The 27,099-nt window shown below is 38.8% G+C and overlaps 1 protein-coding gene across 3 annotated transcripts in view; it reads right to left on the bottom strand.

Moving 5' to 3' along the window:
* Positions 1-27,099, bottom strand: part of LOC131962694 (receptor tyrosine-protein kinase erbB-4-like) — a 429,169-nt gene that overhangs the window by 176,370 nt on the left and 225,700 nt on the right. For all 3 annotated transcript variants that reach the window (XM_059327691.1, XM_059327690.1, XM_059327689.1), the window contains exon 3: positions 3,391-3,577. In XM_059327691.1, coding sequence (XP_059183674.1) covers positions 3,391-3,577 — 187 coding nt within the window. The remainder of the gene's footprint in view (positions 1-3,390; positions 3,578-27,099) is intronic.

Below are 27,099 nucleotides of genomic sequence, written 5' to 3'. Positions count from 1 at the left end.
GCCCGAAGTATCAGGAGGGCCACTTGTGCTTAAAACAACCAAGAAGAAAGACAAAATAACTCCAAAGAAACACTAAACAACCAGAAGTGGCACAGAACACCCTCAAAGAAACACAAAGCGACTACAAAGACACACAAAACAACTACAGAAAGGGACAAAATAATCAGACAAAAAATAACCACGAAGGGACACACAACACCCACAACAGGACTACAAAGAAACACAAAACAACTACAAAGCCACACAAAAGGACTAGAGAAAGGGGCAAAACAATCACAGACATGAAATAACAACAAAGGGCAAAAACAACTACAAAGAGACACAAAACAACCACAAAGAGACATAAAGTGACCATAAAGATACACAAAACAATTACAAAGAGACACTTAAGGACAACAGAGAGGGACAAAACAATCACAGACAAAAAATAATGACAAAGGGCAAAAATAACTAGAAAATGACACCAAATATAAAACAAAGAGACACAAAACAACCACAAAGAGAGACAAAAGAGCACAATCAAACACAAAAGAACTACAAAGAGACCAAGTATGACTACAAAGAAATGCAAAACAACCACAAAGAGACACAAAAAAACACAAAACAACTACAAAGAGACATGAAAGACCACAAACAAAAACAAAACAACTACAAAGAGACACAAAAGGACGCCAGAAAGGTACTTAACAACCACAGACAAAAAAATAATAAACAAAGGGAAAAAACAACTAGAAAGTGACACAAAACATCCAGCAAAGAGACACAAAACAACCACAGAGACATGAAAGGACCACAAAGATACACAAAACAACCACAAAGAAACACAAAAACACTACAAAGAAACACAAAAAGACTACAAAGAAACACATAACAGACCACAAAGAAAAACAAAAGCACTACAAATAAACACAAAAACACTACAAAGAAACACAAAAACACTACAAAGAAACACAAAAACACTACAAAGAAACCCAAAACAACTACAAAGAGACATGGAAGGACAACAAAAAGGCACAAAAGAACAACAGATAAAAAAAGCATGTGCCTTGCCCCTATGTGAAGAGTTGGTTGGGGCCTTTTTTCTGTTTGTGCTCAGGGGCCAATCACTTCATATTCTCCCAATGTCCACAAGAAGTTTCTAAATGAGACAACATACTTTCTTTTCCTGCAAGTCCAATACCTTTTCTTTTACTAACTCAGCAATATTCAAACATTCAGCACATCCCCTCAAGGCCTGACACCGTCTCAGCACAGCCGTGGACACCATCATCTCTTCTTGGAACATTTTTGGGTTTCATTCGTGACCTCGATCCCGTATCACAGTTTCTTTCTGTTTACCATCTTTCCTGTCACTCCAGACAGTGTGGCCCAGACAGAGCGAAAAACACTGTAAAAGAAAGAGTGACCCTGACTGAGCTCCGCTGCTTCGACTCGAGATTGGATGTGACAGTTGTCCCTCAGCCAGAGCTTCTCCTGCAACGGCTTGTGTTTCTCTCCCGGAGCGATGGTAATACAGCCGCCAAGACAGGGACAAAAATACAACACCTGACTCCTGATGGACTGGAAAAGTGAAGCTTTTAGCAGCTCAATTTGTCAGAATTGCATGCAGTAAGGGGATCTATCCAGCTGGTACTTTAAAAGATGATTTTAAAGCGTGTAACAGTGTTTGCTGCTATTATTTTTGACTCGAGTTGGAAGGTCACTCCACCACTGGGTATCGCCAAAATGGCAAAGATTAACTGATGCAGAGGTCGTGACACAAAGTTCTGATACAAAGATAAAGTTAACGCACACAAAAGCTACCCTTTACAAATGGAATCCACTTCATCTTATGCTCTCTCACATGAGAACAACAAAAAAAGAACAGCTGTTACATAAAACATAACCCGACCACTTGCAGAAAGTTACCGAATGAAAGAAGCCTAGTTTGGAGTGTGTAAACAAAACTGTAATTAATGGGAAAACAGGACTTTTCTCAGACATTTGATCCCTCAATATAGCAGCACAGAAGATTAATTCGCCAGGGTTGCAGATGCATAGTTTCAAAAGTTTGAGCTCCAATTTTGCAACTTAATTAAAAAGGGCCTATTAAAGCTGCATATGTGGGTGTAAAAACAAGTCAAACACAGGCATTTGTAGCGCACGAAATGGTTGCACGGTGCTGGAAAATAGCTCGCTAACTCACAAAAGGATGCTATAATTCATCTAATGAGGAAGTTTGAATCATAAAAAAAGAAATATCCGATGATTTGTCATACTTGCGAAAAAGATATATGTATTTGATCCCCTTACGCCCCCCCCCCCCCATCCCATTGTCCCTACATAAGGCAACAAACATTGCTGGTAAAACAGAGGATTAATGTCCCGATAGTTAGACTTCTTTACATTGCAGCGCTGGCGTTTTTGTGGTACGGCTAATGGTGCGTTCAAGGTCTACACAAATGTCTGAATGAAATTAATTTTCGACGTTGTTTCGACTTTCAGTGTAAATTGAACACACCATAAGGCGTCAGGTAAGAACGTGTAAGACCCACCTTCAAAATAAAGCAAACACATGTAGCTTTCAAAATAAGAGCACATGGATGTGTTAGCAGAATCCACCACATAATTTACAAGAAGTCTGCCAAAATATAATGCCCTAAATAAAACAGAAGGACCCTTATTCTCCTTTACAACAATTCATTAAAATTTGCAATGATTAGGATGGAATAGTGGCATTAGAATGTGCATGAGGCCACCAAATTTAATTTGTCATACTTGCGAAAAAGATATATGTATTTGTAGTGTTTGGCATGCGCGTAGATAGCACTAGGGACAGGGGGATATGTCCCCCCAGATTCATAGTGATCCCCATACGTCCCCCCCCATTGTCCCTACATAAGACGACAAACATTGCTGGTAAAACAGAGGATTAATGTTCCGATAGTTAGACTTCTTTACATTGCAGCGCTGGCGTTTGTGTGGTACGGCTAATGGTGCGTTCAAGGTCTACACAAATGTCAGAAAGTCATAAAGTCGATGTTCCGACTTTCAGTGTAAATTGAACACACCACAAGGCGTCAGGTAAGAATGTGTAAGACCCGCCTTCAAAATAAAGCAAACACATGTAGCTTTCAAAATAAGAGCACATGGATGTGTTAGCAGAATCCACCACATAATTTACAAGAAGTCTGCCAAAATATAATACCTAAATAAAACAGAACAACCCTTATTCTCCTTTACAACAATTCAATAAATTATGCAATGATCAGGATAGAATAGTGGCATTAGAATGTGCATGAGGCCACCAAATTTAAGCTTTTAGGGGGAGCATGCACCCTGCGCCGGGGGTGTTTGGTGCTTCACAAAAAGTATTTTTAGTGGCAAAAAAACAACTTTTATGCTTCTGACCTGTGAGGTTGCGCAGGCCCAACTGCCTCAGGCCGTAGTACCCTTCCCGCCTGTAGTTGAGGAAGATGGCCAGAGAGTAGCGCCTCTCGTACAGTTTGGTGCCTCTGATGATCCGCAGGTTCTCCAGCGGCAGGTAGTCGAACTGGTTCAGAGCCACCAACACGTAGCCGGTAACTTCTCTGATTGACTGCAGGGGGAGAAAAATATATATATTCAATGTGTGGGCTCTGCATGTTTGAAGAATATGTTGTTCTGAATGTACTAAAAATTACATTGCACTCATAGTATAGGAGTAACTAAGCAACAGTGGAAGAAGCAGCCAATAATTACATCTATTTTGGACTCCAAAGCCAGAGTGCCAATGTAGAAAATGATGTGCAATAATTGTAAATATACAATAAGGAGGTTATTTGCTTAGAGTACATTTGCAGAGTCATAAGAAAAGTCAATATTTGTTCCAATTCCATTTCCTCTCTGAAATCAGTAGCTGTCTCAAAAATCAGTTAACCATATATGAATGAATACATTTATTTTATTCTTTTTGTGTTGTACAAATCCAACAGTTGAGATAACTGAACTAAATGCCACATCAGTAGCCATTTAAAAAAAAAAAATAAAAACCTATCTTTTTTCAACAGCATTCGGTTGAACTGTGTGTGGTTGTGGGAGTGGGTGCACATGTGTGAGTAAGTAAGTGTGTATGTGGAGAATATGGCATAGCTTGTCTCTCTTCAATTAATTTGTAATTTTTCGAATTGTTTGTTTGTTTTTGTTTGTTTGTTTTCTGTTGTTTTGTTTTAGCTGTTAACTGTAATTATTTATATCCATTGTGAAGTACATTGAGTCTGCCTTGTGCATGAAATGCACTCTATAAAAAAAGTTAAATTGAATTGAATTAAATGTAGAATCTACAGTCAACTTTTTGGGATCGGTACTGGTTTCCATTTTTCCTCCGAGTAGTACAAACCAATCACATTTGAGTGGGCTTTGCAGGTAAACAATCCTTGTGTAGAGGATGGAAATGCAGGAAATGCATTGACTGGGATGCCATCTTTGAAGCCATTTATAGCGACAATTTAGCATTTTTCGTAGACCATACATGTGGTCTCTCAACTGCAACTCTACTCTGGCTTTCAAGTACCTGGACAGACTGCAAACAATGACCAGCACATTAAAGAGAAAGTCTCCATTAAACTACACCAGAACCACAGGAATATTGGCCATCCAGAAGCTAAAATGGATAGGCGATTGGTCCCTAGATTGAGAAGAATGTACCATTTTTAAGAGTTGTTCAATATAGATATTCTTGTCTTGAGTTGGGCAACATATTTGTCTTCATTTAATTTAGGAAACTAAAACAAAAACCAACAACTATGATTACAATGATGATATAACTTCCACCACCACCCCCAAGTCTTTATTTTCCCCAGCTAAATTCCCTTTTTTTGTCTGCTAATGGAACACTTAAAACAGTAATATATTCCTGTCATTTTCTGTGCACGGAGCATGTTATTTGCATTTTCAAATGTCAAGCTCATAAAAGATTTGGACATACAGTCCAAAGTGATTAAAATGTCAGCTAAATTGTAGACTGATTACACTTCGCCTCTGATTACAGTCTCTCAGCTGTTTTTTTTAAAGACTCAAGAGGCTGTGATACTAGCAAATATGACATTTGCAGAGCTAGTTATACCTTTAAAGACAATAATTTTGGAAAAACAAAAAGTGCATTTGTAATTGTTTTTAATTTTGGATCCGTTATGTTTAAGGCAACATATGGGAACACTCAGCCAGGTGTGATTCGATTCCTCAGAGACCTAATACTAAAAGGAGAAAGATAATTTGGCGTTGGTTCAAGCTGATCGGCCTTGGCTGAATGCCTGAGTCAGACACACATTATACGTGGAAATAGAGAGCTCCAGTGTGTTCCTGAAGAGCATGACAGACCTCAACTATCTGCCTCATCGTGCATCAATTGACCTTCTCAAAAGTCACTAAAAATCAGGCTGATTACGTCGGTGTTATGCACTTGATGAGACAAATTAATTCAACTGCAAAGTCATTCTGAAGGATGGGGCCAAGGCGATCACTTTGAATTTTTTGATATTTTTATTAGAATTCCCCTGAAAAGTGTTTAATCTCACTACTTGAGGGTTAAAAGTCCAAAACACTGTGTTGTCACATCAACAGATTAAAAAGCCCACGAACGCCTTTCAGCTGACAGACCTGTCAATCAATTTGGCGGCACGATCTTCACATACAATAAAGCATCGTTGGCGAATAGCTTGATGTGTGTACGTGCGACACAGCTTATTCCCTCGCTGCTACAACGCCGTCTCTGTGGCCATGCAATATTCATCTGAGTTGCTCAAACAGCAGCCTGAGCTTACTTATACACACACAGAAACTGACAAACACACATACAACAGCTGGTAAACGCCACTCTAACACATTATGCGGACCACCACTGACAAGCTTAATTAGAACTCTACATTTAAAAGTGGGAGGGAGGGGAGGAAACAGATCTGCTTACAAGGTTCAACGCGGGCTTGTACAACGGAGGCTTCGTTTGCAGCAGCTGGCAGACAAGGAGGTTATGTTTTCGGTTCCGTTTGTTTGTTTGTCTGTTTGTCAGTGAGGTTAAAGAAAAGCTACTTGCTCGATTTTCATGAAACTTGATGGAAGGCTGTAGCTTGTGCCAAGGAAGAACTCATTACAGTTTGGAGTGGATAGGAATCACGAGGCAGACCAACTAATTATTTGTGCTACCATTGCAAGATAGATCCTGCCTTGGCCGAGTTCTTTCTGTGGCTTTTTCTGTTGTTTTTCTCCAAGTTTGGGTGGTATACATTGGAGGCGTCCCCAATAAGGTCTAAAAACATTCAAAATAAACTCCTCTTTAGATCCCAGTGTCCTCAGTACCAACACCAACCAGTAGGGGTCACTAATGCAGCAACAAATACTGGATCCCTCACTGGCTTTACTATTTTTGGTTTTGGTGCTTAAAGCAGTAACACTTTCATGCATTTAACCTCTTAACGATCATAAAATAATCACTATTAACAGATATTTGCGTATGAATTAGGGCTGGGCAAACGTCCAGTACATTACAATTACTCAACAAGATCTCCATTTGTCAAAATTACCCATATGAGCATTTCCCGGCTCCCGGTACAGAGCGGAGCATTCTAATAAGTAACACACACAAAATTATACATACACAAACAGTTCACAGTAGTAAAAAAAGGCTATAGTTTCTGTGAATTTAGGCTACAAAACCACTGGCCACTGAGGTTTAGGGCAAAAAACTTCCTGGTTTGGCATTATAAAAGACAGTTTAAAAAGTAAATAAATGTACAAAAATGCCGGCAGTGAAGTAGTTACGAAGGTAACGTGACGAAGATAAGTTACGCAAAAAAATGTAAGTTGCGTAAAAAACGCAAGTTACGTAAAAAAGGTAAGTTACGGAAAAAAATGTAAGTTGCACAAAATACACAAGTTACGCAAAAAAACGCCGTAAGTTACGTAAAAAGTAGTTTACTTTTGTTTTCACATGGACACAAACCTCATTCTCCTGGGTCAAAAAAAAAGTCAGACATCTGTTGATGTTTGGCAGAAGCCTTTAAACTTGATAGAAATAGTGATGAAACATTTATTGTAATAGTTATAGATATCAACTGCTATGGAAATTTCTATCTTTTAGCTAAATCATAGTATCAGTATCTAAAGATGTTGCTATCCGAAGCAATCTGGTTTCTGTTTGTAGTCCATTTACAGTCTAAGTACCATTGACTCATTGTGTTTGAGTGGGCTTTTCATTGCATGTAGGTACACATTCCATATAGAAAGCAAAAGAGGCATTATCTGCTTTCTATCAAGAAAATGAAATTATCTGCAATTATATGCTAATGGGACTGTAAACAATGAAAGGGAACATAGAAGAGGAATTTTTGGCTTGGATATCGGTTATCTGGATACTTATTTGCTACGCAGGAACCCCAGAGGCTAAATATTCATGAGACATAGCCGATGGGTTCTGATATTGCTAATACATATCCCTTTATGCAAATGTACTTTACATGTCCAGCAACAGGGCATGAAGAAAAAGGGTTCTGAAGCACCGGGCAGCTACTGAGACATCCTAATGACCAAGGACAGGCCAGATGATTGGTAAGAAGGGAAGGAGGGGATGAGTAATGCGAGGTTTGATTGGCTGCTGACCCCTGGGGGATGCTAGCAGAGACTGACAGTTAGGACACAGCATGTGGAGTGGCTGCATTTCAGGATAATAGCAGGTAACGGAGATTCTCTTCTATATTGAGCACTCGAAAAACACGCGCACCTGCCAAGTTGGCTTATTGTAGCACTAACACAATAGGAGGGAAACAGACAGTGGAGGTGCTTATTAGCAAGATTACAATGTGTCAATCACCTGAAGAGTGAAAGAACAACATAATAAAAGAGCAGTAGAATCCATTTCAGCGCAGGCTTTGATTAGCATACTTATTGCAAAAAGGATTTCTATTGTGAGGTACTCCAGTGCCTGTCAAAACCCCTTGCTGAAATCATTTTCTGTCAAATGTTTTGTGGTTTTTTTTTTGTATTTTATTAGAGAGTTTGCAAGTTGTGCAACTTTATGCAACTCAATGCAACTCTAAAAACAGCGTGCACAGAAAAGGCTTCCTTCTCCAGAGACAAAATGACCAAAAAAGGCACAAAATGACAAAAAAAGAGACAAAATGACCAAAAATAGACACAAAATGACAAGAAAAAGCAAGAAATGACCAAAAAAAGACACAACAGACAAAAATTGACCAAAAAAAGACACAAAATGACAAAAAAGCGACAAAATGACCAAAAAAAAGACACAAAATGACCAAAAAAGTGACAAAATGACCAAAAAAAGACACAACAGACAGAAAATGACCAAAAAAAGACACAAAATGACGAAAAAAGCAACAAAATGACCAAAAAAAGACAAAAAGGATTTCTATTGTGAGGTACTCCAGTGCCTGTTAAAACCCCTTGCTGAAATCATTTTCTGTCAAATGTTTTGTGTTTTTTTTTTGTATTTTATTAGAGAGTTTGCAAGTTGTGCAACTTTATGCAACTCAATGCAACTCTAAAAACAGCATGCACAGAAAAGGCTTCCTTCTCCAGAGACAAAATGACCAATAAAGGCACCAAATGACAAAAAAAGAGACAAAATGACAAAAAAAAGAGACAAAATGACCAAAAAAAGACACAAAATGACAAAAAGCGACAAAATGACCAAAAAAAGACACAAAAGACACAAAACGACAAAAAAGACACAAAATGACCAAAAAAAGACACAAAATGACAAAAAAAAGAGACAAAATGACCAAAAAAGCCACAAAATGACAAAAAAAAACGAGAAAATGACTAAAAAAAGACATAACAACAGACACAAAATGGCCAAAAAAAGCGACAAAATGACAAAAATGCAACAAAATGACCAAAAAAAAGACACAACAACAGACACAAAATGACAAAAAAGAGACAAAATGACAAAAAAGAGACAAAATGACCAAAAAAAGGCACAAAATGACCAAAAAAAGACACAAAAAAAAGCAACAAAATTACCCAAAAAAGCCAAAAAGGATTTCTATTGTGAGGTACTCCAGTGCCTGTTAAAACCCCTTGCTGAAATCATTTTCTGTCAAATGTTTTGTGTTTTTTTTTTTTTTGTGGTATTTTATTAGAGAGTTTGCAAGTTGTGCAACTTTATGCAACTCACTGCAACTCTAAAAACAGCGTGCAGAGAAAAGGCTTCCTTCTCCAGGGAGAGTTGCCGACCGGGCCCCGTGGTCGGAAGTGGTCCCGTTTCATCACTTTGACCCCGCCGTGATCCGTGTTTACAGCTCTGGGGCGCCGCGAGCTGCCCCTGCTATCATTAACTCCTCCGTCACCCCCAGGTGGCTGCCAGGGGCGCCATGACTGAACCACCACCCCACCCAGCTGCTGGCAGACTCCACAGTGCTTCCACTGTGCCCCCTTCTCCCTGGCAGCCTCCGGGACCCGCTGGCAAAACCAAAGAAAAACTGTTTCCCTGTTGCTTAGCAACCATCGGAAAGCCTTCCAGCGGGAGCGAGGGAGAGCAAAGAGGGAGAGACCGAGCAGAAGAAAGAAAAAAAACAGACTTAGAAAGGATTTTTTTGTTGTAATTTTCCTAATTAAATTAAAGGATTACTCTGCCCTTTCTCAGTAATTTTCTTCCGCTTTGACACTATTTAATTTCCTCCCTTCGCCATAAATTGTTTTTTTCCGAAAGCTTTCTAGATCAATATTTATCTGCATTCCTCTGTGCTGGGGGAGGGAGGAAGCAGCGAGACAAGGAGGAGGGAGGTCCGGGGGGAAGTAAACACAAGCACCTGCATTTCCCCTCCTGCCGCATCAACCGCGCTCAGTTTCAGAATCACAAACACAGAAGCTGAAGGATGCTACTCGGAGAAGCTGCCCACCACTGCCTGCTGGCTGGTTGCTTAGATTTAACCCTCTGGAGGCCACGAAGCGCAGGAGCACGACTTCTTCAAGACGTCAAGAAAAGACACAGAAATGACCAAAATAGACACAAAATGATTAGAAAAAAGACACAAAATGATTAGAAAAAAGAAAACAAATTGACCATAAAAGACACAGAAGACACAAAATGACAACAAAGAGACAAAATGACCAAGACAGACACAAAATGACAAAAAATACACAAAATGACCAAAAAAAGGACAACAACAGACACAAAATGACCAAAAAAAGACACAAAATGACAAAAAATACACAAAATGACCAAAAAAAGACACAACAACAGACACAAAATGACCAAAAAAGAGACAAAATGACAAAAAAGAGACAAAATGATCAAAAAAAGACCGAACAACAGACACAAAATGACAAAAAAAAAGACACAAAATGATAAAAAAAAAAGCGACAAAATGACCAAAAAAAGACACAACAGACACAAAATGACCAAAAAAAGACTAAAAAACTAAAAAAAGACACAACTTACACAAAATGACCAAAAAAGACACAAAATAGACACAAAATGATTAGAAAAAAAGACACAAAATGATTAGAAAAAAGACACAAATTGACCATAAAAGACACAGAACACGCAAAATGATAAAAAAAAAAGCGACAAAATGACCAAAAAAAGACACAACAACAGACACAAAATGACAAAAAAATACGCAAAATGATAAAAAAGCGACAAAATGACCAAAAAAAAGACACAAAAAAATTTAAAGAAGACAACAACTTACACAACATGACCAAAAAAGACACACAAAAAGACATGGCAAGACATGAAAAAATTCAAAAATGGAGAAATTGTCCAAGACTCCATAGACTTAACAAGGTGGACGCTGTTCTTTTTCTTGTATTTTCTAAAGAAAAGGCACTTAACGAGGTGAGTGGGAGGGCTAATTTGTTGCAACAAGTCACAGGATCCTTGGATTGCTCAGAACGACCATTAACTTGTCACATTAGATTGAAAAAGTGGCTCAGAAATGGAAAAAACAGCAAAATTTCCACAGAGTCTGGCACAAGTCCAGCTCATTATTTTAAACACCATTTTGAGTGATCTTTAGATTCCAGCTTGACTCTGATGGAGTGTTTTTAAAAAAAAAATTTTCTCTGTTGTGAAAACCACACAGGGTTTGTGCAGAAATTCACTCGCTCACACATTTACACAAGCCTCAGATTTTCCGATAACCCCCACCTACGCAGCAAAGAAAACACTGCCAGGAGGCACAGACAAGTCTTAGTCGACGTAGGTCAACTACCCATGATGCATTGCAAGTTTAACGTTTCCTCTAGCGTTTTTCTCCATCAATCGCAGGCAATTAGCGGCCTAGCGTGGAGCGCTCAGTCAAACAGAATCCTATGAGGTCCCAGCAGGCTTGTTTCCTCTCTTCTTTTTTGCTTTACACCTCCGGGCCAAATGTGAATTTCCACATGTTGGTAAATTGTTCTTTGCATCTCAAGGATACATTGCATTGACGCCAAGGCAGAGGAGCCAAAAGTGCTTTATCCTCTCCACAAAAACATAATCATGATAGAAGGCGGCTCGGAAACAGAAAGCGCCTCTGATGAGCCTGTGAGCTCCTGTGTGAGACATTTCCACACATGTGGAGGGGTTACAGGCACCTGTGACCCCTCCACATGGACTGAAAAAAGTGATTTTGACCCTTAGTAAATGTTACATATATTATTTAACCCTTTATAGGACACTCATTGAAATAATTGCACATTCCAAATTTCAACCCTAGAGAATATTGGAGGATATTACATACAGCCAGAATGTGTAAAAAACATACGGACCTGGGGGAGGGGGGGAATATTTTGAGAAAAAAAGTTTACGAGATTAAGGTGTCAAATCTACGAGAAAAAATGTGCAGATTTATGAAATTTAAATTGGCGAATCTGTGAGAAAAAAAATGTTTTTTTCCCCACTTTTGTCTCGTAAATCTGTGACTTTTTTCGAGCTGTTTTTAAGGTTTTTGTCAACTTCCTATGCATTAAGCCTCTGGGGTTTGGGGCTGTTTTGTTGGTTTTTGACTCTTTTTCATTCTGCCTGTATATGCAACTTAAATAATGATCACCATGCCATGCTTGTATCATCTTTTTCAGCTCAACCTCACCTCATTATTATTTTGTCATTTTGACGTACTGGATCAACATTTTGAAACACAAAAAAACCCCCACAAAAACACAAGAAACTCGTAAAAAAATGCACACAAAATTACAAGAAAACACAAATAAAAACATACAAAAAAACACACCAAAAAAAAATTAAAAACACACAAAAATTACAAAAAGCACAGATAAAAACACACAAAAAACACACAAAAAAAAAAGATAAAAACACACATTTTTTTTTACAAAAATAGCCTAAAATCACAAAAAAAGTAAACAAAACAAGATTGAATTAAAAATTACAAAATTACTAAAAAGAGACTCAAAATGACTAAAAAAAGACACAAAATGACTAAAAAAGACACAAAATGACTAAAAAAAGACACAAAAGGCACAAGATGACTAAAAAAGACACAAAATGACCCAAAAAGACACAAAAATTACCAAAATTGTTACACTTAACACAGTAGACACTGATAAAACAGAGTCCCACTAGAATAAAAACCAGAGTTGATGACAGGATCACACACAATCACAAGATCACATTTATGTTGGTTTTTCTTTGTTCCTTTTTGGTTCAAAATGTTGATCCAGTCGGTCAGAATAAAGAAATAATAATTATCAGGTCATATAGGTGAGGTTGTGCTGAAAATAATATACCAACATGGCATTTAAACATTTATTAAGTGGTGTATACAGGCAGGATGAAAATAATAAAAAAATGGACAAAATAGCCCAAAACTCCATAGAGTTAAAGATGAAAAGCATTCAGGAACCTCAGATTTTAAGTCAAATATGCCTTAACAGACACTTATGTAAACTTAATTACCAAACAGCATGATGTTTTTAGGCTAATAGCCCGTATGTCTACTTTAATTTTTATATTCAACTTACTTTGCAGATATTCAGGAAACCTTGCCAACACAGCCAATAGATTAGCATACAAATTTCTCCAGTTTCCCAAGAATCGCCTTTGGGCTTCATCCCAGATTTAGAGGAAAAACGCTGCATTAGAGAATTTAAGAGGACGAATTAGGAGAGGTTTGAATTAAAAAGCTGCACGCCCTCCTTCTGGTTACATTAAATATATTATTATTAACCTTTTATGTCATCAGCAAAAGTGGAGAAAAAAAAATGACCCTCTTCATATGGATTATTTGTAGAGGATCAAGGTTAACGCATGCAAAGGGAGTTCCAGATGAATAAGAAGGTCAGGAGTGTGATATTTAAAGCTATGACTTGTTTACTATGATAAGATATTGTAAAGAAGTGTGCATATGTGTGGAAACAACAAGCAGCCACATTTACATTCACCTTTGACCGGCAGATCAGAGCAGATAAGTGATTGATTTGCTTGTCAAATTTAATTTGCACGCATTGTGTACGTACACTGTAAAAAATATATGTAGATTTTACAGTGAAAAACTGCTAAACCATGACAGTAAAAGACCGTGAAATGATAAATGGGTTAATTCCGTTTCAGTAACAATGAAACACTGTGTAAATGTTTAATGTATATATCAGGCAAAACAATATTTTTTACATAAAAAAATACATTACTCCACTGTAAAATACACTGGCACTGTGTTTGTAACAAAAAAAATACTGTAATAAAAGCCATGACTTTAATTTTTGCATTTATTTTCTGTAAAAATACTTCTTCTCACTGTTAGCTGTACAGAAATATACTGTAATATTTAATGGTAAAATATTTAATTTATGCAGCATTTATAAAACATTTTCTTGTCAATTATATGGCAGAACAGCGTCTTTTGATGGAAAAACTTTTTATTTTTTACGGTAAAATATGAGAGAAAATGGCAATCTTAAATGTGAAATCAACAGTGCTAGTATCATTTTACCGTAATATTAGAAAAAGTTGCACCGTATTTATTACGGTAAAGTTCTGGCAACCACAGCTGCCGTTTTTTTACCGTAAAGACAAGTTTTATTGTGTTTTTTTACAGTGTAGCGACACTGACAGGCACATCACAGCTCACACACACACACACACACACACACACACACACACACACACACACACACACACACACACACACACAGTCAAAAGTCCTCAAAACCTCAAAAGTTACAAAACAACTTCAACCCAGGCTCTCAAAAGCTGGACCAGCTATTCTCATTGACAAGCTGCACTGAAGGTTGATCGACCTTTAGGGTGGACAAGTTATTCTCATCAGTAAAGGACTGGCAAAAAAATAAAAAGGGCACCAGCTGCATGCTTTGGGGCACCAATGCACTGAATTTTCTATATTGAAGCATGGGTCATCACCTTAATTTTAAGGCAATTCTAGGGGGAACTTTATAAAGACTATTTTTTTACTACTAGAAGGCCATCCTAGCAGCCTAGAGGGTATGTCATCATGTTTTCTCCATTCATTGGCAGCTTAGAGGCCTCCTATATGGCACTTTTTATGTTTTTCTTCAGTTTTTTTCTTCTAGGGTTAGGGTTAGCAACCATGGGCCCCCTCATCATGCTTTACCTACTCAAAGGCCATTTTGAAAGGGCACTTCATCTTGTTTTCTCCATTTATAAGAAACCTAGAGGGCACTGCAACACATTTTCTCCAATTATAGGCACTCTAGAGGGCACTTCTCCATCTATGGGCATCATAGAGGGTACCTCATCATGTTTTCTCCATTAATTGGCAGCTTAGAGTGTATTCATCATAATTTATCCATTTATGGGCATCCTAGAGGGCACTCCATCATGTTTTCTCCATTCATAGGCAGCTTAGAGGGCACTTCAACATGTTTTCTCCATTTGTAGGCAGATTAGAGGGCAATTAATCATGTCTTTTCCATTCATTGGTAGTTTAGAGGGCACTTCATAATGTTTTCTCCATTTATGGGCACCTAAGAAGGGACTTCATTATATTTTCTTCAGTGGAAGACCTCCTTAGTGGGCACTACATCATGTTTTATCCCCCTAAATCCACTAGTAAGTTTCAATTTCATTATTTTTTTTCTTCTGACCTTGAAAAAAATTCTTAAAATAAAGCTGTTTGTCAGGGGTCACAAACCAAAAATGCTGGCAATTACTGCTTTATATTATTATTTATTTAGTATTCTATAAACTTATAATATATCATCCCCCACCAAGGTTACCCTTTCAATTCAGTTTGTTCAATTGTTGGTTTGTTTGCTTGTTTGTTTGTTAGCAGGATTATGGAGAAACTACTGGCCCGATTTTTATGATACCTTGGAAGATTGTAGCATGAGCCAAAGAGGACCTCATTAAATTTTGGAGCTGATCTGAATCATGTGGCGGATACACAGATAATGTGATTTCTTTTCACTTTAATTTACATTGCGAGATCTGGCATGGCCTTGGGGGATATTTGCAGACTCTGATTGCCCTTCTAGCTCCTCATGTAGCCAGAAAGCACAAAATTACACTTAAGTACAGTACTTGAGTAAATGCATTAAACCTATGTTAACATTCATTATCTTTCAGCTGTTAAGATATGTGAAAAAAATTCCGATTAAATTGGAAAACCTATGACCAGAAGCAATAAAGCTCCCACCCTTACATTGATTTAATTTTTCATCCATCTGTATGTCTCTTTTTCATGACCTTAATAACTCTTTATGTTTTAGTTTGCTGTGATCCAACATCATGCCACTAAGGGATCTATCCAAGTGGGTTTATTTCCACCATGGAGTTAATTCTCTTATTTATTCTCTAAAATTTAATCTACTCTGGTCTCTCCCTCTGATGGTGCCGCTTTCATCAGGCTAAGCCGATTTAGATAGACTCTTAAACAACATCAGTGGGGTGAAGCAGCTGGATCTCCAAAAAAAAAAAAAAAAAAAAAACACCCCACAGCTTTGTTATCTCAAAATAATGAGATATTTAAGTCTTGCTCATGGGAAAACAACGTTTCATACCTTGAGATAACGATGTAATGCAATTGTTATCGCGGGAAAGAAAACATAAGCAGTACAAACTGGGAAGTTGCTGTGTCGAGATAATGAGATAGTTAGGACATGATCATGTGAAAACAGTTTGATCTGGAGATAATGACACAAAAAAAGGTGTAATCTTGACATAACAGGCCTTGGAAATAATAATTTGACAGCAAGGGGAAAATATTGGGTGGAAAAACTGCACCAAAGAGGGATAGAAAGTAAAAGGATGTAGAAGAAGGAGAGAGAAGTTTAGGGTTAGGAGGTGCAGTGTAGTGGAGCATTTGCAGGAAGCGCACAATGATAAGGGGAAGGGAAGTGGAGCACAGAGGAGATATATTTCAAAGCATAATTAATAGTGCACCTGTTCCTGTCATCTGGATGAGTGAGAGTGTAAATGAGGTAGATGGCATGAGAAGGAGTGATAGGAGGAGGAAGGATTTGTGGAGGGGGAAGGGGAGAGGGGAAAGCATAGCGAAGTGGAAAAGGAGAGGAGGAAGGGGGAAAAAGGCATCATGGAGGGAAAAAAGTATAATGACACCATTACAAAATACAAGAGATGGGACACATATTATGGTGATTATGGCTCATTTCCATACATATAGAGCACTCTGCCAGTGAGTCAAGGAGAGTGCAGTGGCGCATGTCAGCGGCAACACTGCCGACTCTCAACAGTTTGATCCGACCGGAGCGCCGGCGCAATCTGACTCCTCCACACGGCAGCAAAGTCAATGGGCGGGCAGGGACCTGTTTACCAATTCGCTTCAATGAGCTCTGTAAGAGAAGTATGCACTCCTTCACCTCGTGCGACTGTTTGGCTGCTAAGTATGCCGAGAGCACTCGGGCGTGACATTCAAGATTTTAAGAAATCCTGTTTAAAAAAATCAAGGCCTTTGAGAGAAGGGCCATTGACTTTGAAATAAATGAAAACCCAGCTGTATGAAATGTCACCGTGAAAATGACTGAGTCATTCAGTACAGGTATTTTTTTTTGTGCGAAACATCTCAAGTCTGTTGATAGTACCCTGAGGTACTCCTGTGAGATGAATCAACAGGGTGAAAAGTGTGCAGGTGGGGGAAGGTGGAGCTCACATCAAATAGGAACCACATCAAATGCGGACGAGCGAGTGTTTTGAACCCACACACCACTTTTCATGTCAGTGGTGCAGAGCGGTTTGAAATCCACTCCCTTTTAGGTATTTTAGCTTCTCCACCAGCACATTAGGGAAAAGGAAAGTTAATTTCTTGCTCAGCTCAATCAAAAGACTTTCAGTGGAGGAGGATCTGCTCTCAGTGTCCTGAATAAAGTTATACCGTGATTGTGATCAAATACCAGGAAGCCTCTTCTAAGTTAATTTTAAATCAGAAGGAGGTTAATCAATAGCGATTTTGTATTATTTATTAAATAATAAAAGTCTAGAGCTCACTCATCTTTAAGTTTTTTCATTCCTAATTTCTTAATTTAGATAGTGAGCAAGTAGAGAAGAGAGGAAATTTGATAACTTGTACAAGAGGTAGGAAATTAATCTAAGTGCAATTTCCTTAAGTAATTAACATTTTAAACCTAATTTAAAAGTATTGATTTATACATGCAGCGAAGTAACATAAAAAATAAAACATGTCTTATATGGATGGATCAGTGAACAAGCACAGGCCCAGAGGTCCAAAGTGCCAGGGGCCTCTATGGACTTCTCCAACAGAAGTAATTAAAATAGACATGAAGCAACCAGGAAGGGACTCTAACTGACCAGAAAGACACATAGAGATACTCAGAGCTATTAAAAAGCACAAAACAACGACAAAGAGGCATGAAACGACTACAAAGAGACAACAAGGAACTTCGGTAACACTTTCTATGAAGACTACATCTATAGTGCATTATGAGCGCATTCATAGTGAATTATAATTCTCATTATAATCAATCATAATGCATTATGACTGCATTCATAAACACATATAAAGCTTCATGATGCACTATATCAACAGTTATAAATATATCTTATAATATTATAAATATTATAAATCCAAGTGTCTTATGAGTGCTCTTGACTGGTTATAAACTACAGGCTGACTGATGAGGCTTATAATACATTACAACTACTCATAGCCCTCTATACAAACACCTCAACAATCAATTGTTATAAGGACTCATAGGATGCCATAAGTATAAATAAATGATCAATGTATGCTTTAAGTAAAGTGAGGTTCATATAGACGCATCTATAATGCAGTATAGCTAATCATGATGTTTCACTGTTGGCGTTAAGTAAAGTGTAACACATTTTCATGCATTTAAAAGAAGCTATGCTGCATCATAAGTCATTTCGTCAGATACCAAATATAGAGAATTACACTAAGATTAGGAATGTAACGGTAAAGCACAGTTTCAACCTGTAGGGGGCAATCCACGTGCAAATTTTGTCTACAAAATGTATATTTTTAATTAAGAAAGAAAGAAAGAAAGAAAGAATAAGATGAGAAAGAAATTCAAACTATCTGTAACTCCTATGAGTCCTTATAACAATTGATTGTTGAGGTGTGTGTATAGAGGGGTATGAGTAGTTGTAATGTATTATAAGCCTCATCAGTCAGCCTGTAGTTTATAACCAGTCAAGAGCACTCATAAGACACTTGTATTTATAAGTCATTGTAAGCTATATTTATAACTGTTGATATAGTGCATCATGAAGCTTTATATGTGTTTATGAATGCAGTCATAATGCATTATGATTGATTATAATGAGCATTATAATTCACTATGAATGCGCTCATAATGCACTATAGATGTAGTCTTCATAGAAAGTGTTACCGGAACTTCAAAATGGTTAAAATGACTACAAAGAGGCACAGAACAACCACAGAAAAAGAACTACAAAAAAACAATACGATGCAAAATGACACTATGACTTCAAAGAGACACACAGCATCTACAAAGAGACGTAAATGACCACAAAGAAACACAAAACAACTACAAAGAGACAGAAAAAGGTGAGAAACAACAGACAAAAAAAAGATAAAAAGGGCCCAAAACAATAACAAAATGACAAAAAAAGACCGAAAAATCATATCAAAGAGATAAAAAAAAACTTGCTAAACAACTACAATGACTGTGTCTTGCTCCTATGTAGAAGAAGTGGTGGGGCCTTTTGCATGTCGGTGCCCAGGGGCCCATTGTCTCATAAGCCACCCTTAGTGTTATACTGTTTTGTTTGTTGTTGTTTGTTAGATCGCAATTACTCACATCGCCACTGGATGTATTGAAAGGGAAGTTTTGAGAGTCAGATAGACTCACTGACATGTTTCAGTTTCAATACTGCCAGCTAGTGTTGACAATGACTTTGGGTTGACACAATGGTACGTGTGTGTGTGTGTGTGTGTGTGTGTGTGTCCAGGGGTGTGCCTCCAGCAGCAGCTGTGCTACTGGCTTTCGGCGGTGATATTTATTGTCTCAGACAGCCCGACAATCTCATATAAGCCTGTTTCATGAGCGGCGTCCGTGAGGCGTCTGTGTTGTCAAGACACATTTACAGTAAAGACCCTGACTCTGAAATTAAAATTACCAAAGGGGAAAGTTTGCTGCACATTAGCAGGCAAAACTAAAACAGTGACAGTGCGGTACAGTATCTGATCCTTAAGCCGCAGTGAAAACACTAATACATAACTCATGAGGCGAGGCTGTTGTAGCAACCCAGCAACAGTCGCATGGCGTATCGCATTATGCTGTAGCCTTTGGGGACCCTACATAATGCAGTTATGTGACAAAGCTAGTGCACGTCAGCCACAGGCTGGCTTCTGCTTGCTTGACAGTAGATATGGAGGGAAAAAAAGTGAGAAGCATGTTATCTCCTATACCGTAGCTTCTGTATCTCATATTTAAGTCCCTCATTATTCATGGTCATCCCGGCTTAGGGCAGAGATTTTGAGAGCTAGCAGGATCCCTCAAGGGAGGGGCCAGACTGCTGCATGGGGGGCCCGCAGACTCCAGGGAGAAGAGAAAGAAGGGGGAGCTGAGTGGCCTCTGAGGCCCACTGTCAGTTCACTCCTCTGGGGAAGAAAAGGTGCTTAACGGCCCTTCCAAGTGATTGATGATTGGGCCTGGTGCAGAGGTAGGATGCAGCCATCGGTAGACAATGCAAGACTTTGCTTGGATAATCAATTTATGGCAATGGGAAAGAAGACAGAAATGTATGAATTCCCAGTGTGGAAGGTTGTGAATGTATGGGAAATATCAGGTACAGGTAATGATTGTGTTAAAGTAGGTCATCGGGGACATAAATCATACTTTGCCTCACACGTGGCACCAAAATCTCACAAAATGTTACAACGCTGCCCTCCTTGAAAAAACCATTAAAATCCTCTACATACACAACTATTCAGTCACAAAACTCATTCTATCATACTTTAAATCCTCAAACCCCATAAAACTACAGAAATATTCCGGCCAAGTAAGCAGGCAGCTGTGGAACTGATTACAACCATGTCAGATTTGATCTGTCTTGTCTCTTTATAAAGTGTGGGCGTTTATGTGTGTGTGTGTGTACTGGTTAGAGAGGGCATTTGTCAGCCATTTTGTCTCAGTAGAAAATGATAGCAGTGGCATCATCAGCGGTTATGAAGCACACCACGTTTCAGCGCTAAACTACTTCATTACCCTGGAATCAAATTGCCCTAATCGGAGATGGATGTCCTGATTTGTGGCAGCGGGAGGTGTGTGCATGTCCATGTGTACGCACCTATGTGTCTATTTGTGGATATGTGCATGTCACAGGTGCATTCATGCATGCATGGTTTTTTTTTAGAGGGGGTGGGTTGGCAATATAAATCAATTTGACGACATAATAAAACCTGAGAAAGCACACATGACAAATGCCACTTACAACAAGAGATTGCTCTATTTGGCTCTATCAATATACAGAAGCGAGGCCCAAAATTCTACCTGGCTCAAAAGAAAGATAGAATGCACCTTTAGAGATGTCTGAAGCCAAGTGGTCCCTGCTTCCCAGCTTGTTCATACAGGATAGCCAATGAGTAGTTGAAAAGAAATAATTTCATTTCTCTGTAGGGGTGTGAAGCTGCCCAAGGCATTTTTTTTCCACTTTGAAAGCTTCAATCATAATTGTATAGGATCTCCCACTCTCCCATGGATGGATGGTGTGTGTGGACACCTGTCAGAGGGTGATAAGTTACGGTGACTTAGTAGTCCTAAGACTATTCATTCTGCTGCGTATTGACTTCTATTGAAGCCAGCATGACGGATTCAAGGATGTGGTTTCTGTTTGGATCTTGAAAGAGCCTCTTCCATTCCATCTCTATTTTGAGGCAATAATGACATACCCAAATTAAAATTTCTGTAGCTTCTGAACCACACAAGCTTTATGCATGAATAGTTGTTTGTTGAAGTGTCAGAAACACTCTCGGGATGCATGAAAAATGTTATCTGAAGGTTTAGGGCTTCGTCGTGTCATCCCTGAGCCCTCAGTCAACTTCTTCAAGTCAGCGTTAGTAGTGTCGTTTCACCATGTTAGATTAAAACAATTAATGTCAGTTAACTCTGCTCAGCTACTTAATGTTAGCGGGCTAACATGGTCTAGGGCTGTGGTGGGGCTGGAATAAATCTGCATTTCATTGTCTAAGTACCTGTACTTTGTGCAAGGACAATAAAGTTGAATCTAATCTAATCTACTAGTACTGCCTCAAGCGAAGTAGTTCAAGTATCTCGGGGTCTTGTTCACGAGTGAGGGTAGAACGGACCGTGAGATAGACAGGTGGCAACAACAAACGCAAAAGTCACTCATTTAATCAAAACACTGACCGTCTGATGTTAAGTAGGAGTGATTTTTTTAAACCATGGAAATCCTAACTGTTATTTAGAAGTCAATAATGTCTACATTATATGCTCAACTTTGTGAAAATGTTGGGAGAGGTTCTGCCCTAACTTTACTCACAAACACTTTCTTTTCACTCATTAAACAATACTATTATATTAGAATTCTTGTCTTCTAGCCATGTTTTGGCTTCTTTCTAAACTACATATTTATGATCGGAGTGATATATGCCTTCAGTTTTCTGTTTTGTTCAGCTCCAGGGACTTTGGTTATACAATCCCAGCTGGATCAGGAGCCCATATAGAGAGCATAACCTGCCCGGGAAAAATACAACAGCACTAAACTGTAATATTATCTGTACAATAATATTTTAACTTTGTGATGAGATTTTACCCGAAACAAAGAAGAAGCCTTTTCAGTCAGTAGGTTCCAGCCATCGGCGAGCATCCAGCAGCAGAGCGGATTACTGAGCAGATGGAAATGCACGGAATAAGTTTTCTGCCAGAATGTAACCAGCTCCTCAGGCGTAGGTTGAGGAGTATAGGAGATGAGTGTTTGCTATCTGCATACATATTTTCAAGAATGTGCACAATACACAAGGTAATAATAAATAGGACAAATCTGACAGTAACTCTAATAAAAATTAAAGTCATTTAAGGACAGAAAGAGAAACTAACTGTGGATGGTGTCAGTAGCTCTGGGTGAGTCTGTGTGGTTGCCTGAAGTGATTTTAAGCAGGAATATATCTGCTGCTTTTGTCTTATCTCTTAAACCGTTACATTGTTTTGCTGAGCTGACATAATTGGTCTGTAAGCTTCAATCAGGGAGCGATTTCTCCGAAATAAAGAATAACACAACTTAGACACATGCTTGTGACTCTGTGAGGCTGCACTTAGGTAGAGGGGAGCTTTGAGCTATATGCTAACTCTGTCGTGGTAATGTCCTCCCAACGACAATACTGGCATGGAGATGAAAAATTGTGGGATCACTAGAGTCATAAGCAATCATCATCTGGAGAATGTCCCTATAGATGATTAAAAAATTTGAGTCTCGACCAAATTGAGGGACTGATTGACTCAATCAGTACGTTTACATGACACTTGAAAAATTAATTAATTAATTAATTATTGCCTTAATCTGACTATGACTGGACAACTGAAGTACATGTAAACATGTGAGTCCGACTAATGTTGGAGTTCTCCCACTCCGATTAGGACACCCAGATAATGCGTCTGGAAATGGATTTTTGCCGGCATGTATGACAAGACAACGCATGTGCACGTGCTCCGCCTGCTCCACTCTCCACGCTGGCATATGACCCCGGAACAAAAACATCCAAGAAAGCCGGTCACGTTAGCCGGTCACGTTAGCCGGTCACGTTAGCCGGTCCTGTCAGCCGTTTGCACGTTAGCCGGTCGCATTAGCCCGTTCCCTTAGCCAGTTGCGTTAGTCGGTCACACATTAGCCGGTCACGTTAGCCGGTCGCATTAGCCGGTCAGTAGCCACGGCACAAAGTGTCAGACTGAGGTCAACCAGAAAGGGGGCCATATTGACCCGCTGAAACGACGCATATCGCCACCCAGTGTTGAGGAGGAGGACACATTCCCGTCAGTTATTCAGTTTTCTCAGTTGCATGTAAACTGGGACAAGGACAGAAGTCCGATTAGACGCCTAAATCGATTAAGCATAGCTCAATTAAACTGTGCATGTAAACGCACTGAGTGACAGATTATGGGACAATCTGCCCCAGCACCTTCTTGTAGTTGTTTTGTGTCTCTTTGTAGTTGCTTTTGTCTCTTTGTGGGGTCTTTTGAGTCTCTCTGTACCCATTATGAGTCGTTTTGCAGTTGCTTTGTGTCTCTCTTTGTAGTCAATTGAGTCACTCTGTGGCTACTTTGTGTCTCTTTGCATCTTTCTGTAGCCATTCTTTGATGTGTCTTTTGTGCCTGTTTGTAGTTATTTTGAGTCATTTTCTTGTTGTTTTGGGTCTCTTTGTAGTTGCTTTTTGTCTCTTTGTAGTTATTTTGAGTCGCTTTGTAGTCACTTTATGTTTCTTTCAATCTCTTTGTTGCCATTTTAAGACTATTTGTAGTTATTTAGAGTATTTTTCTAGATGTTTTGGGTCTCTTTGAAGTTGCTTTTTGTCTCTTTGTAGTAATTTTGAGTTGCTTTGTAGTCACTTTGTGTTTCTTTGCATCTCTTTGTAGCCATTTTAAGCCTCTTTGTAGTTATTTAGAGTATTTTTCTACTTGTTTTTGGGTCTATTTGAAGTTTTTGTCTCTTTGTAGCCATTTTGTGACTCTTATGTCATGTTACATCTATAGTTTGACTTTGCATCTCTTTTAGTAGTTGTATTGGTCTCTCTGTAGTTGATTTCTTATTCTTAGTGGTCATTTTGAGTCTCTTCCTGGTTGATATGTGTCTCTGAGGGACATTTGTAAGTGAAGGTCAGGGGGAAAGGTGGACGGAACCTCCCTAAAACCTGGATTTTAAACCATTAACACTAACCTTTTATATAAAAAAACACTCGTTTGAGCACCCATATCAACTTCTTTGTGCGCTCCTTGTACTTGCTATAAAAGTTGGAGAAGTGCAAGCATTTTTGGAGCTCTATACAAAAACATGGACAAAGGGTCTCTCAATAACCACAAAATAACACAAACAGAAAGCATAGAGACGGGCTCACAAAGACATCATGAGCGACATAATGCATACGTATCGTACCCATACAGACACACAGACACATGCTCACACTCACACATACTTGGTGTAAATGTCACTGAGGAACGCAATCTGTTCCTTCCACTCAGCGTAGCAGGAGCAGCATTTCTCCCAAAGCCAGCTGCGAGAGGCAGATATTAAAAAGGCATTGGGAGAAACAATTTACACACAACCAGAAATTAATCCGCCACTAAGATGCGTTTTTAATATCCGAGAGGGGGCCGAGGGGAAAGCTGGGTGCTCTAAATGGCAGGGCCGGTGTCACAGATGTGACGCACACCGCAAGTGTCTCTTAAGACTGCACTGGGAGGAACTTTAAATCCCAGTAGATAAAAGACCATACTGAATAAGAAGGGATAATGGAGCCAAGAGGACAACACTAACCAGTATTAAGGTAAAACATCACTGATAACATGCTGAGTGTGTTCAAGTAAAACCTGGCATTAAGGCGTTAAAACGTTTTTCACTACTGAAAAATGCCAACAACCTGCAAACACTTGATGCACGCTTATCCTAATGCCATTTAGTATTGGCATTTAGAGCTAAGTGTATTCCACATTTCCTCAAAGTCTGCAGGAGGCCCAGTTGTTGGTGGTTGGACGAATTTGGAGCTAGTTCCTTTAAGCACAAAGAAGCTGTTATAATTCCAAGAAATGTTGGATTAAGTTCATTATATTATGATATAGGATATAATCTTGGTTTAGCAATGCGTTTATCTGAAAAATTAAGACAACAATTAGTTCAAATTAACTGCACTTCCTTGAATGGCCACTTGAGGCTAGCTCAAAAGTGAGTCAATCGCCTTAGAGCCCCATGTTAAAATATCCAACTTTACAGCAGAAATAAACTTAAAAAAAATGTTTCAGCCTTTTACAAAACATGGTTTTGGTCTCTATAGCTAATTTCCCCATTAATGACAACTTTACAAGGATTTATTGAGTTTGTATGAAAGCTTAAAGTTATGTAGAATTAAGAGTGCTTTGAGTTACAAGCAGGTCCCATCACAGGTGGAATGTTTCAGCAATGCCAAGATTTCAAATGAAGGGGCCGATCACACAGAGCCGTTTCAGCAGCTTTGGGCAGGTTTTTGTAATTGTTTTCAATGGAAGTGAAGTGTTTTGCTCGCTGCTTTTGCCATGCAGAGCGCTTTGCATTTTTCCACTTTAATTGCCTCACATTTTTGCAGAGAGCCTTGAAGGCCTCAAGGTGAAATTCAACTCAGAGGAGAAAATCACCCCAATGACTGGATGAGAGGCGAAACTATCTCTGACTCATGCTAAAATAATCCTGGAACCAATCATCATCCAGGCGGAACTCCTGGCCGAACTGGTGGTGCTCCCTGTGGTTTCAACTCCTTCTGATTGTCTCGTGTACCCCCACAGATCTCCATGTTCCTGTGTCCAACATACTGTTTAAGCAGACTCACCCTCAGAGCTCAATAAAATGCCCTCCACCTGTTCATTTTTTATTCCAAAAATAAAAAATGGTACAGATCTGTGTTGTTTCGCTGAATTTACATCTAAATTTGGGGCTCAACCACCAAAATAACTACTAGCTAGAGCAATTAGACGAATGGAGGAGAGTAAAAAGTACAGTATTTACCTCTGAAATTTCATAGACTAGACCAGGGGTCAGAAACCTTTAATAACAAAAGAGCCATTGTTGGCTAAAAAAAAAAAGAGTAAAAATCCCAGAATGGAGCCACAATTTTTTTTAGCCTCACAATGAAGATAAAACAGCCTTAATTAAAGCCTATTCAACCTACCAACATTTCTAATAGGTCACAATGAGCAGTTATTAATATGGTTTTTGTCAAAACAAGACTTGAAATTGGGAAAATTTAGAGGTTAAGGTGCCGGGCCATAGACTTTCATAAGCTATGATGCACATTTTGGTTGCTTTTTTTTTTCTGCTATAAGAGAACTAACTTTCTCTGCAAACGTGACCTACCTCTCGCTTTTTTTCTCTTGCATTTTGCTCCACTATCATTCCCCCAGGAATAATGAAATGTGTGCCAATGTGAGATGATAAAACACATTTTGCATGCACATAATGTGCAGTGTGGAGTTCATATATCCAAACACAAATTCAACTTTCATTGGGTGAACTGTGCGGAAAATGCAATAGTAAAAATCGTATGAATCATTGCGAGTCACAATCGGTAGGAAATGATTTGATGCAATATGCATGCATAATATATCCTGCAGCATCCCAGCCTGTCTTATAATGCAGCCATCCATATGTTAGCAGCTAAGATCTGAAGATTTCAGAAAGTTCATGAGAAGTTTTGAGAGACAAGACTTGCACAAGGAAAAACGTCCATTATTTATTTCTGTTAAGTAGTAAGAGGTTATTTCTTGGCCTGACTTGACTCTTCTCTGCAGAAGAACAAGAGTGGAGTGGTTTTTGTGTTTCCTAACTTTCTGGTTGGTGCAAGAGGAAGAACAAGAATGTTTTGGTCTCTTCTTGACAAAGACAAAGGTTGTATTCCTGCTGGTTGCTCTAATATACCTTAAAGAATTAGAAGTTGGCCAAACAATCTAACTGCAATCTATAAGTCTGCAGCTTGAGATCATATCACACTT

Source organism: Centropristis striata, chromosome 24, assembly GCF_030273125.1.
Source record: "Centropristis striata isolate RG_2023a ecotype Rhode Island chromosome 24, C.striata_1.0, whole genome shotgun sequence".
Classification (NCBI taxonomy): domain Eukaryota; kingdom Metazoa; phylum Chordata; class Actinopteri; order Perciformes; family Serranidae; genus Centropristis; species Centropristis striata.
This window is presented reverse-complemented; position numbering and strand designations above follow the sequence as displayed.